Source organism: Littorina saxatilis, linkage group LG3, assembly GCF_037325665.1.
Source record: "Littorina saxatilis isolate snail1 linkage group LG3, US_GU_Lsax_2.0, whole genome shotgun sequence".
NCBI classification, from domain to species: Eukaryota; Metazoa; Mollusca; class Gastropoda; order Littorinimorpha; family Littorinidae; genus Littorina; species Littorina saxatilis.
Genome location: NC_090247.1, coordinates 13,475,615 through 13,487,913, shown reverse-complemented (window position 1 = coordinate 13,487,913; position 12,299 = coordinate 13,475,615). Strand labels below are relative to the sequence as shown.

Sequence of the window (12,299 nt, the reverse complement as noted above, 5' to 3'; positions counted from 1 at the left end):
AAGAGAGCGAGACAGCGAGAGGAGGGGAGAGAGAGGGGGAGGAGAGAGAGGGAGAGAGAGGGGAAGAGAGGGAGAGGGGGGAACAGGGCCGGACCAAGTTCGTTTGAGGGGGGGGGGGGTTCCAACTGAAGGCAGGGGTCCAGGGGCCTCCCAGAAGCCGAGAAAATTTTGCATTTGTGGGGTCATTTTTTGGTCTTTCCTTGCAATTGGGAATCAAAATTACACATTTTCAACAGTAACAAAATACTTCATATATTCATTTACCATAGTGGTTCAGTGGAATAATCCCAAAGACATATATGCCTAGTAAATAAGTCTGACAGGACTCTTTACTTTGAATATTACTATGATGATGGACTTATAACGGGGAGGGCAGGCCGTTGTCGACTTGATGTTGTTCATAATTTGAAATAGTTTTGGAAGACCAAATAAACTGAGGGAGTTGGGGGAAGAGCTTAAAAAGTCCACTTTCTTTTCTCTGAGAGGTACATTGGATGGCCAGGGGGGGGGGTCCGGAACCCCAGGAACACCCCCCCTCCCCCAGATCCGGCCCTGGGGAAGAGAGAGAGAGAGAGAGAGAGGCAGACAGACAGACGACAAAAAAAAGGATGAGAGGGAGAGTGTGTGTGTGTGGGTGCATGCGTGCGTGCGTGTGTGTTTGTGTGTGTGATGTGTGTGGTATGTGTGTGTATGGGATAATATGTTCCCAAATTTGCATTTTTTTTATAATAAATTTGCAGAAAGCAGTAAGTCCACTTCCTGCTTTATCCCTTTTTCTCAGCCAGACCAAAATAAAATGGCAGAAAGCAGTAACTAAGTCCATTACTGCCTTTAGCTACTTTTTTTTAACAAGATTTAAGTTGGGACATAATTTGGCAGAAAGCAGTATGTCCTATTACTGCCTTTTACAATTTTTTTTAAGTGAATGAGTTTTGTGTATTAATATGGCAAAAGGTAGCAAGTCCACAAAAAATCATTATTTCTAAGTGATGAATCAAATGTGGGTTTTTATATTCATAACAGAAACGCAAAACACTGCCCTGCATTTCATCAGTAAAAAAAAGATATAATTTAAAGCTTTGCATTTCAATACATAGATGCAAACAGAAAAAGTTGATTTTCTCGAAACTATGTTTCATGGACTTGCTACCTCCTGCCTTTACACGGCAGTATGGCCGTCATATATATATATATATATATATATATATATATACTAGCAGGGGGTTGGTGAGAGATAAAGAGAGAGACAAAGACTATGTGTGTGTGTGTGCTTGCGTGCGTGCGTGCACCGCGCGCGCGCGTGTGTATGTATGTGTGTGTGTGTGTGTGTATGTGTGTGTGTATGTGTGTGTGTGTGTATGTGTGTGTGTGTGTGTGTGTGTGTGTGTATGTGTGTGTCTTTCTGAGAGAGAAAGGGGGGGAGTGAGAGTGAAGATAGTAATTTTGAGTGTTCGTCTGTTTTCAGGAGGATGCTCACGTCATTGTATTATATGAAGGTAAGAGCGACAGGTTGAACTGCCAAGCTTTCTTTATTTGTTTCTCTTTGGTTTGCTTTGGTTTGTTTTATTATTGGTTTTTACATTTAGTCAAGTTTTGACTAAATGTTTTAACGTAGAGGGGGGAATCGAGACGAGGGTCGTGGTGTGTGTGTGTGTGTGTGTGTGTGTGTGTGTGTGTGTAGAGCGATTCGGAGAAAACTACTAGACCGATCTTCATGAAACTTGACATGAGAGATCCTGAGTATGGTACCTCCAGACGTTGTTTTTCATTTTTATGATAAATGTCTTTGATGACGTCATATCCGGCTTTTCGTGAAAGTTGATGCGGCACTGTCACGCTCTCATTTTTCAACCAAATTGGTTGAAAAATTGGTCAAGCAATTTTCGACGAATCCCGGACTTTGGTATTGTATTTCAGCTTGGAGGCTTAACATTTAATTAATGAGTTTGCTCATTAAAGTTGTCATTGAAATCGATATTTCACAAACAGATTTAAAATTGATTGCATCGTATTCTTCATCACATTCTGAATCTAAAAATATATACATATGTCATGTTTACTCTTAAAATGTAATCACAATTAACGAAAAAAGATTAATTAGTCTTACGATTAAAATTTAAGAAATCGATCCAAAAATGGTTTCATCTTATTCTTTATCATTTCCTGATTCCAAAAACATATAGATATGATAGGTTGTATTCAAAACAAGCTCAGAAAGTTAACAAGAATACAGAAAAGCGCGCTTTCCTGCTTAGCACAATACGCTACCGCGCTAATCTGGCGTATCAATATCACTACGTTTTGCACGTGGGAGGTGAGCGATTTCCTTCACGCGGGGATTGACGAAGCGGCTGTACTGTCTTGGTGAAAAAGTACAGTGCGTTCAGTTTCATTCCGTGAGTTCGACAGCTTGACTAAATGTAGTAATTTCGCCTTACGCGACTTGTTTGTTTGTTTGCTTGTATATGAATTCACTTGATGATTTCCCGCTTCGCCGGGTACCGGCTTCGCCGGGATGATCGCGAGACGGAGTATGAATACCCGGCTTCGCCGGGAAGAAGTAGAGCCGAATACCCGGCTTCGCCGGGTGAGTTGCGCACCGTACGCCTGCTTCGCCGGGTACCCGCGATTGACGCCGCACGAAGGAAGGGAGATAAACGCGCAAAACACTGGAGAAGATAAGGAAGAGTTACTGGGAATGGATGTACAGAAAAACCATAACAACCAAAATCGATTCAGCGCTGCGCGCTGAGAGCACGTGTTGAAAATTTTCATCGACAAGATTGTGTCCGGGGTCTACCTGAATATGTCCACCAAATTTGAAGCAGATCCATCGAGAACTTTGGCCGTGCATCGTGAACACACAGACAGACAGACAGACACAAACCGTATATAGATATAGATGCGTATTAAATGTGTAGTGTTTACGTACCTGTCTGTTTTCCTTGATGTATAAATTTACCTTGGTCGCCGGCCTATCTGTCTTATTGATACACACACACACACTAACATTAACACTAACACTATAACACACATGACGGCATTCAAGTCGTATCGCTTTCACTCGCATTTCAATATTTAAAACAAAAAACGCCTGTAAATCTAGATCTGGTATGACACAGCAAGGCATGTACATGTAGCGTTCTTTCTGTGTGTGTTTCAGCTGGTATGACACAGCAAGCAATTTACATATAGTGTTCTTTGTGTGTGTGTGTTTCTGCTGGTATGACACAGCAAGCCATGTACATGCAGTGTTCTTTCTGTGTGTTTCAGCTGGTATGACACAGCAAGCCATGTCCATGTAGTGTTTTTTGTGTGCGTGTTTCAGCTGGTATGACATAGCAAGCCATGTGCGTGTAATGTTCTTTGTTTGTGTGTTTCAGCTGGTATGACATAGCAAGCCATGTACATGTAGTATTCGTTCTGTGTGTGTTTCAGCTGGTATGACACAGCGAGCCATGTACATGTAGTGTTCTTTGTGTGTGTGTTTCAGCTGGCATGACACAGCTAGCAAGCCATGTACATGTAGTGTTCTTTCTGTGTGCGTTTCAGCTGGTATGACACAGCAAGCAATTTACATATAGTGTTCTTTCTGTGTGTGTTTCAGCTGGTATGACACAGTAAGCAATGTACATGTAGTGTTCTTTGTGTGTGTGTTTCAGCTGATATGACACAAGCAATTTACATGTAGTGTTCTTTGTGTGTGTGTTTCAGCTGATATGACACAGCAAGCCATGTACATGTAGTGTTCTTTGTGTGTGTGTTTCAGCTGATATGACACAGCAAGCCATGTACATGTAGTGTTCTTTGTGTGTGTGTTTCAGCTGGTATGACACAGCAAGCCATGTACATGTAGTGTTCTTTGTGTGTGTGTTTCAGCTGGTATGACACAGCAAGCCATGAACATGTAGCGTTCTTTCTGTGTGTGTTTCAGCTGGTCTGACACAGCAAGCCATGAACATGTAGCGTTCTTTCTGTGTGTTTTTCAGCTGGCCAGCCTGGTGATCGTGCTGTCGGCAGTGACAGTGATCTTTTACACCCAGTGGTGGACGCTCCGACTCCCCGGACAAAACGCCGCACCACCACTGGCCCCTATAGACTCCGTCACTGCGCTGCGACACATGGTGTCATCACACAATGCCGTCATAGAGGGTAAGCCGTCACAGGGCGCCTACAACGAAGACAACGTCACAGCGCTGAGTAAACCGTCACAAGGGACCCACAAGGAAGACAACGTGACAGCGGGGGGCAAGCCGTCTCAACCCCCTCTGGCCACTGACCGCTACATGATCTATGACTGCAAGGGGGCATGCGGCGGCTGGGCCGACCGGCTCAAGGGAATCGCCATTGCTTACGTCATCGCTAACCTGACTCATCGACGGTTCGGGATCCGGATCAACGACATCCCGTGCCCGCTGAGAGAGTTCCTGTTGCCCGCTGAGGTGCCCTGGGACTTGCCCGACTCATTGGACTTGAAGTCTGACGCCAAGATGTACAACAGGCTCGGGTCGGTGGCGTTCTACAACAGCATGCCGTCTGTCAACTTCAGCGAGGTCTTCACAGCACGCGTGACTCTCTTCAAGGCCAACCTGGACTACTTCGACCTGCTGAAGAAGAACGCGCGATACGAGAGACAGTTACAGTGGATGCGGCCCCTCACCAACGACCAGATCTTCGCGCGGATCTTCCACCAGCTGTTCAGACCGGCCCCACGTGTTGACCGCGCTCTGCAGTCCGCGCTCGCCTCAGCCAAACCCTCCCCGGACGACAGGCTGCTGTGTGGGCACGTGCGCTTCGCCAGCAACTCGGAGATGTTGCGAGACAGCGTGAGGCGTCACACCACGGACCACGGACACACCGTGCTTCGCTTTCTGCAGAGTCTCGACCCCGCCAGTCCCCTGTTCAACGTCACCACCGCCACCGCCGCCCTCCCCCCTTCCAACGCCACCGCCACTGCTGCCCTACCCCCTTCCTACGCCAAGGCAGACAACTACCGTTTCTTCGTCACGTCCGACTCCAAGGTGTACATTGACCAGGCTGGGGAGGTGTTTGGCGCGCGCTTCGTCCGAACCAGCGGTCAGTTCGTGCACGTGGACAGGAAGGGCGGACAACGGGGACAGGAGGTGTGCGAGGGCTTCACCAAGGTGCTGGTTGACCAGCAACTGCTGGCTCGCTGTGACGTGCTGGTGGTCAGTATGAGTGGTCTGAGTCGCCAGGCGGCCTACATCCGGGGCACGGACAGCGGACTGTACTGTATCCTGATGACGGGACAGCTCATCCAGTGTCAGCGGCGTCATCTCAGACAGCTGTATCACGTCATGGGGTAGACTGTGGGATTGGTGTGAGAGAGAGAGAGAGAGAGAGAGAGAGAGAGAGAGAGAATGAGAGAGGGAGAAAGAGAGAGAGAGGGAGAGAGAGAAAGAGAGAGAATGAGAGAGGGAGAAAGAGAGGGAGAGAGAGAAATAGAGAAAGAGAAAGATAGAGAGAGAGAAATAGAGCCAGCCCTCGCCCAGAGAGGGACTAATATAGGGGAAGGGCTCCCAATATGGACCGGCTCCTGTTCTGACAAACTAACGCCGCTAGAGCGCTCAAAAAAGTTGTATTCGCTGTATTCACCCTCTCTGGATAACTTGCACATGTCAAAACAGTTGCAGAAACACAAATCTCAAAACCGTTAGGCTTTTTCTCTTTTTTTCACTTTTGGCAGCGTTCTATCTAAATTTGCCGCCTAAAACGGACTCGTTTCTGTCCACAGCCAAATTTTTTATCACACAAAAATTGCAATTTATGACAGCTAAGGCCGCATTGGTTACATTTGAGCAGTGTTGACCCCGAGTTTCTGCTGCAAACAAAACATAATAGCAAAATCTCAAAGTATGTGCGAGTCCCCTAATACGGACCACCTTCAACAAATCGAAGAAAATAAAAGCTAAAGGCTAGTTTTATTAATTCATTAAGAAACTTGCTGGAAATAACCTATTATTAGCCCTCGAGATTTTAAACAAATATAACGAAAAGTCTTTTTTTCGTGGAAGTTGATAATTTCACTTATTTTCACTCTGTTTTTCATAAGCTTTTTTAGTTTCCTGGTGTGCTTCAAATAATGATCTCATCAACCCGAAACAGATAAATCTAATGCATAATTATTTGAATTAGTCTGACTTGTACACTAAGTTGTATCATGTTATTTTGAAGTATAGGGGGCTTTTTACAGTGATACGTGAAGGCCGCTTCACTTATCCATATTGGGCGCCCAGGCTCCTAATATGGACCCTTTGTGATTTTTTCTGTATTTGACTTTGATCTGGTAGCCGGTAGCTCTACTCCGCCCATCCCCGGCCACGTCAGATGGGTGGGAGTCGCCAGTCGCATTGGGTGGGCCCCTTTGAGGCTGAGGGCCCGGCACCGTCTTCACCTGGCTGCGACCCATGAAGACGACACCATCACGTTGATTCGTTGATGACACAACCATTTGTCGAGGGTAGCGTAGGCACCCGGTCTGCTCCCCGCCTAAAAAAGGCCAGTGCCGTTCCGTCTTCGAGGGACTGCGTGGGTTTCATTTCGGAGTTTTCCTTCTCCTAGGCGAGTTTCCTTCCATGGATGATGAGCCTCCTCTACCCTCGTTTTGAATTCAGAGTGGTCTTCTCTTAGGATAGCTGCCTGCCAGGGTTGACGAGCCTATCCTGCCCGGCTATTTGACCCATAGCTGGAGGTTGGTTCGTGGGCACCTGGGCGTTTCCACACACCGGTGGGCCCGCATGCCGCACGTCTAGGGGCCAACCTCCTCCGAGTCCTTGTAGTCTAGCCTGGGGCCTTGCGGTACCCAGTTTACGCCTGTCGCCGCGATGGAGGCACTACATAGGGCTTGTTGTGGAGAGGTTATTGTACTGGCAGGAGAGACTGACGCATTCTGCTCTCTTTTCGCATTGTCCGAAAAAGGACAGACGGTGCTAGCCAGCGGTGAGGGCTGAAAGTGAGAAGTGACAAGCACAAGACACTTCGCCAACACACTAGACACGTCACACAACCGTTTGGCAGGCTTTTCTGTATTTAATTTTTGCTGAATGTCTGTCAAAGCTATTTCACTCTAATTAGGCCTAACGGTTAACCTGAGAGAGAAGGACTACCAAACACGAAATGAAACTTCTTCGCAAGAAAACAAGCTAGTTATCAGCATAAAACAACAAGTCGCGTGAAGCGATATCAAAACATTTAGTCAAGTGTCGACTTGATACAAAAACGTAAATAGAAATGTCGTCATCGAAATGAGTTTCGTTTCATACACGCCTATATATCCATTGTCTTTGTTTTGTTTTTTGATTGTTTATGAAAAGATAATCGGGTGGTTTTTTTTTCGTTCTTTGTCGAACGTTTAGACAGTGTCGACCGGCCAACTTAATTTAACATAAAACAATCGACAAAGTAAATACAAATGAAGCAAAATACAACAGTAAACAGCGTAAATTCACCCCCCGCGGGTTTGGGGGAAGAATTTACCCGATGCTCCCCAGAATGTCGTAAGAGGCGACTAACGGATTCTGTTTCTCCTTTTACCCTTGTTAAGTGTTTCTTGTATAAAATATAGTCAATTTTTGTAAAGATTTTAGTCAAGCAGTATGTAAGAAATGTTAAGTCTTTTGTACTGGAAACTTGCATTCTCCCGCCCAGTAAAGTAATATATTGTACTACGTTGCAAGCCCCTGGAGCAATTTTTTGATTGGTGCTTTTGTGAACAAGAAACAATTAACAAGTGGCTCTATCCCATCTCCCCCCCCCCCCCCCCTTTCCCCGTCGCGATATAACCTTCGTGGTTGAAAACGACGTTAAACACCAAATAAAGAAATAAAGAAAGAAAGAAAGCGTAAATTCGATACCATCAACCAAGCAAAAACATAACGTTGTATAAATCTTGATGTTAGTAAAAACAACATGCAATAAAAATGCTCTGGCATGCACGCATTCATTTGTCTGTAATTTAAATTCGCTTTGCATCAAAGGGGGTTTTGCAAGCCATACGAATTCCGTAACAGCAACAAACGGACAGCAAAAAGAAAAGCAGCAATGGGAAGAAGCAACGGTGCCGTGCCAGTCAGCCACCAGTCTACTCTGGTGTCACCCTCTGGCCACGATGAGGCCTGGCATAGGTCTTCAGTCTACTCTGGTGTCACCCTCTGGCCACGATGAGGCCTGGCATAGGTCTTCAGTCTACTCTGGTGTCACCCTCTGGCCACGATGAGGCCTGGCATAGGTCTTCAGTCTACTCTGGTGTCACCCTCTGGCCACGATGAGGCCTGGCATAGGTCTTCAGTCTACTCTGGTGTCACCCTCTGGCCACGATGAGGCCTGGCATAGGTCTTCAGAGGGGCCAACAATCCCTAACAGTTACCCTTCCCAAAATCAATGTATTCAACTGTGCAAAAAGCTCAAGACCCTCCACGACTTTATTTACAAGCAGCAGATTTACGTATAGGATAAAGGAAGTAGCTTTGAAAGAAAGAAAGAAAGAAAGAGAGAGAGAGAAAGAGAGAGAGAGAAAGAGAGAGAGAGAGAGAGAGCGGGAGAGAGAGAGAGAGAGAGGACAGAGAGATCTTGAGAGCGAAACAGTGTGTGTGTGTGTGTGTGTGTGTGTGTGTGTGTGTGTGTGTGTGTGTGTGTGTGTGTGTGTGCAAAAACGAACATAATGCGCACGTGTAAATGTGCTTACGTTTACGTGTGTATCACGAGAAACCTTAACAGACACATAGGACTATATTAGACAGACGGGCAGGTTCCGTAACTGAGCCTCTATATTTCACTCATAACATTTATTAGACACTGTCATGTGACATGCTGCCTGACAAATCTTTCCCCATAACCTCTCTCATGTTCTTTTGTTGTTTTTCGACTTATTAATTATGTCTCGATTTATGCGCAATGTAGTGACTTTTCCTCTGTTAACAATATGCATTAACTTTGTGCGAGTGTCTTATGTGCACTTATTGTTACAATTGAAATGAGATCCACTCTCCTCAAATGTTGGCGCTCCAAGTCTTCTTCTTCTTCTTCTTTTCCCCTTAAGCTAGCTGCTAGCTACGGCCGGGCCGCGACGGGCTGGTTCGGCGAACGGTCGCCGACGTCATCAAATCAGGGGATTCCCCTATTAGTTAGTACACAGAACTGGTTTGGTGGAATGTTCGCCGAACGTTCGACGAGCTGGTTCGGCTGTGGTCGGTGGCGGGCTTAACTCCTATTCCTGTTCTCTCGTGCCCTTTCCCCACCTCCTGTATCACCAACCCCTTCCCATTTTCTGCTTGTCTGTGTATCTGTTTTGTTTTTTGTTTTGTTTCTTCGTTTCCTGAAATGAGTTAATGTATTTATTCCGCCATCATGCTAACCTTTGTTTTGTAATTACTATGATTGCTTAAAATAAGCATTATATGCTTGAGTATGTAATCATCCATGCATTGTTCTTGTCATGATTAAAATTGAATAAAGTTTTGTTTAAACCATATGTATGCACCTTTAATACCCTCAATGAACACTTTGGCAGGAAAAGGAGGAATCCTGAGGAGCGGAAGCGTTACCGTTCCAATTATAGAGTCAAGTGCATTTTTTAAATGATCTATTATTTTTTTGTCAGAACACAGGTTTCCTTTACAATAATGGCACGAGTCTTCATCGCTTTCGTCAAAACAGTCCCCGACACCGTTACACAGTTTGTCAGCGGGAATGGCCTGCAAGTTTGTGCATATGAAGGAAACGTCCAACAGGGGAGGAAATTGCGGTTGTTGACAGTCCATTTCGTCGCTGCGGTCAGCACAGTCGCCCTTCCCGTCACAGAGCAGCGAGTAGTGGACAGCCGGACCGTACCGACACTGGAACAAGGGGAAGCCGTGTTGGGACCACCCGCTGTCCGTGTCCTCGTCCCGCTGTTCCCACTGACACCGATGAAACGTGTGCACCACGGAGCCATCGGGGCACGCCTTGGTGAGAAAAGCATAGCGTAAATCAGACGCTGGTGGAAGAGCAAGTCCTGAAAGTGTCAGCTTCACTTGGCTACGAGCTGGGTTTGGTCTCATGCAGATGAAGCCGTCAGGAGCAACGGATGGGAAAATACAGGACTCAGGTAGAAACACAGGGTCACTCGTCACATTTAGAACTACACAGTCAAGCAAGACGCTTTGCATCTGCACGCGTGGGTGTTCATAGTCTATCGGGCCTCCTCGGCCTCTCCACTGCCACATAAATCTATACAAGTGTTTCAAATTCGGCGAAACAGGCTTGTGTCTGTGGAGGCCTACCACAGCAGTTGAAAACCCGCGTGTACGTATCATTTTCACCACCGTTTCCTTCACTTCTGGTTCCTGGAGAGTTGCCAAAGTCGCGTCGAAATAAACTTTACAATAACGAGCAGCTTTACTTACTGATGCCGGATTTTTGGGTAAACCTAGATCGTCTGCAACTATATCGAAGATGGCTTTGTAGCAGTGATTGCCGGAGGGTAGCCAGGCACCACATCCCTCGTCACTATACACGCAGCCCTTCTCGTCTTCCCCGTCTTTGCACTGAAAAATTCGGTCACACGTGATAACTTTGGGAAGATGGGTGATCCCACTGCAGATGTACGTATACCTGTTGTCAACTATTTCCGAAAAACGTGGGTACCAAAGACGTGAGGGCAGCCCTGCTTTGGGATGAGCCGTGTAGGTGATGTTGAAGTGGGAACTTTGCCCTAGTTTTCCCCTCCTGCACCGTCTGGGGTTCTGAGATCAATTTTCATGCTGCTTTCCCGCGCCCACACAGCTTGAAGCCATACAAAGGATGCCTTTACCGGTAAGAATTCTCGAACGAGAATTTCAGCAAAGTCATCCTTCATGGCGTAGAGCGTCAAAGAGTCTTCTGCCTCCATCTTCACGTGATGGAAATCCACAACAATACCGTGGCTTTCAGGGACGTGGATGATCCACGTGATGCCCGAGTCACAGTCGTTGGAGGCAGAATCCCAGGCAATGTTACCCCCCGTCACGTTTTCTGTCCCGTATAATCGCAATAGGCAATGTGAACTTGCAGTTGTTTGTATCGGTAGAGTGCGAACTGGGTCGCTTGGCTTAGCGAAGGTAGAAACCATTTCATCATTTACAGTTGTTGGTACAGGTAGAGTGCGAACTGGGTCGCTTGGCTTAGCGGAGGTAGAAACCATTTCATCATTTACAGTTGTTAGTACAGGTAGAGTGCGAACTGGGTCGCTTGGCTTAGCGGAGGTAGAAACCATTTCATCATTTACAGTTGTTAGTACAGGTAGAGTGCGAACTGGGTCGCTTGGCTTAGCGGAGGTAGAAACCATTTCATTATTTACAGTTGTTAGTACAGGTAGAGTGCGAACTGGGTCGCTTGGCTTAGCGGAGGTAGTAACCATTTCATTATTTACAGTTGTTAGTACAGGTAGAATGCGAATTGGGTCGCTTGGCTTAGCGGAGGTAGAAACCATTTCATTATTAACAGTTGTTAGTACAGGAAGAGTGCGAATTGGGTCGCTTGGCTTAGGGGAGGTAGAAACCATTTCATCATTTAGAGATGTTAGTACAGGCACAGTGCGAATTGGGTCGCTTGCCTTAGCGGAGGTAGAAACCATTTCATCATTTAGAGATGTTAGTAAAGGCAGAGTGCGAATTGGGTCGCTTGCCTTAGCGGAGGTAGAAACCATTTCATCATTTGGAGTTGTTTGTAAAGGAAGAGTGCGAATTGGGTCGCTTGCATTTTTAGTTGTGGAAACCATTTCACCATCATTGATTTTGAGGTTTTGTAAAGTGTGCGTGGTTTCCATGGTAACAGGCAAGCCAGGTGTATTCGGTTCCGCCTGAGCCGCCAATAAAAATGGACATATGCATGAACATCGGAGGAGTGTGAAACCAATCATGGCAGTGTGAAGGGATCGAAACAGGCGAACACTCGGACGTTCTTCATCCATCTTCAGACGCCGCCCTGTAAAGTAAAACTTCAGATGTTTTTGACTCGCGAATCTATTGTTTCAAGTCTATGTTGCGTGAAGTTATTAGTGTAGTTGGTACGCGAAGTTAACGAGAGTCGCGCTACCCAAGTGTTTGCGTGTTTATGGATGATCAGCCACATGCAGTTATGGCAGAATGACAGAGGTCGTTTACGTGCCACACACGTGTCTTCTTGGTATTGCATAGGCTTTGGCTTAAAGATGTAACCAACAGTGGTAGTCAAAATGGACAATGAACTGACTTCTCTGAACGTAAATTTCTGTATGACACCTGGACACGAATGTCAAGCGGCAAACAGTAGGAAAATGAGAA

The 12,299-nt window shown here is 46.1% G+C and overlaps 1 protein-coding gene across 3 annotated transcripts in view; it reads left to right on the top strand.

Moving 5' to 3' along the window:
- LOC138961664 (uncharacterized) overlaps positions 1 to 9,490 on the top strand; it is a 32,933-nt gene extending 23,443 nt beyond the window's left edge. For all 3 annotated transcript variants that reach the window (XM_070333339.1, XM_070333338.1, XM_070333340.1), the window contains 2 exons: positions 1,466 to 1,496; positions 3,990 to 9,490. In XM_070333339.1, coding sequence (XP_070189440.1) covers positions 1,470 to 1,496; positions 3,990 to 5,327 — 1,365 coding nt within the window. In that variant the 5' untranslated portion in view covers positions 1,466 to 1,469 and the 3' untranslated portion in view covers positions 5,328 to 9,490. The remainder of the gene's footprint in view (positions 1 to 1,465; positions 1,497 to 3,989) is intronic.
- Positions 9,491 to 12,299: the final 2,809 nt, after the last annotated feature.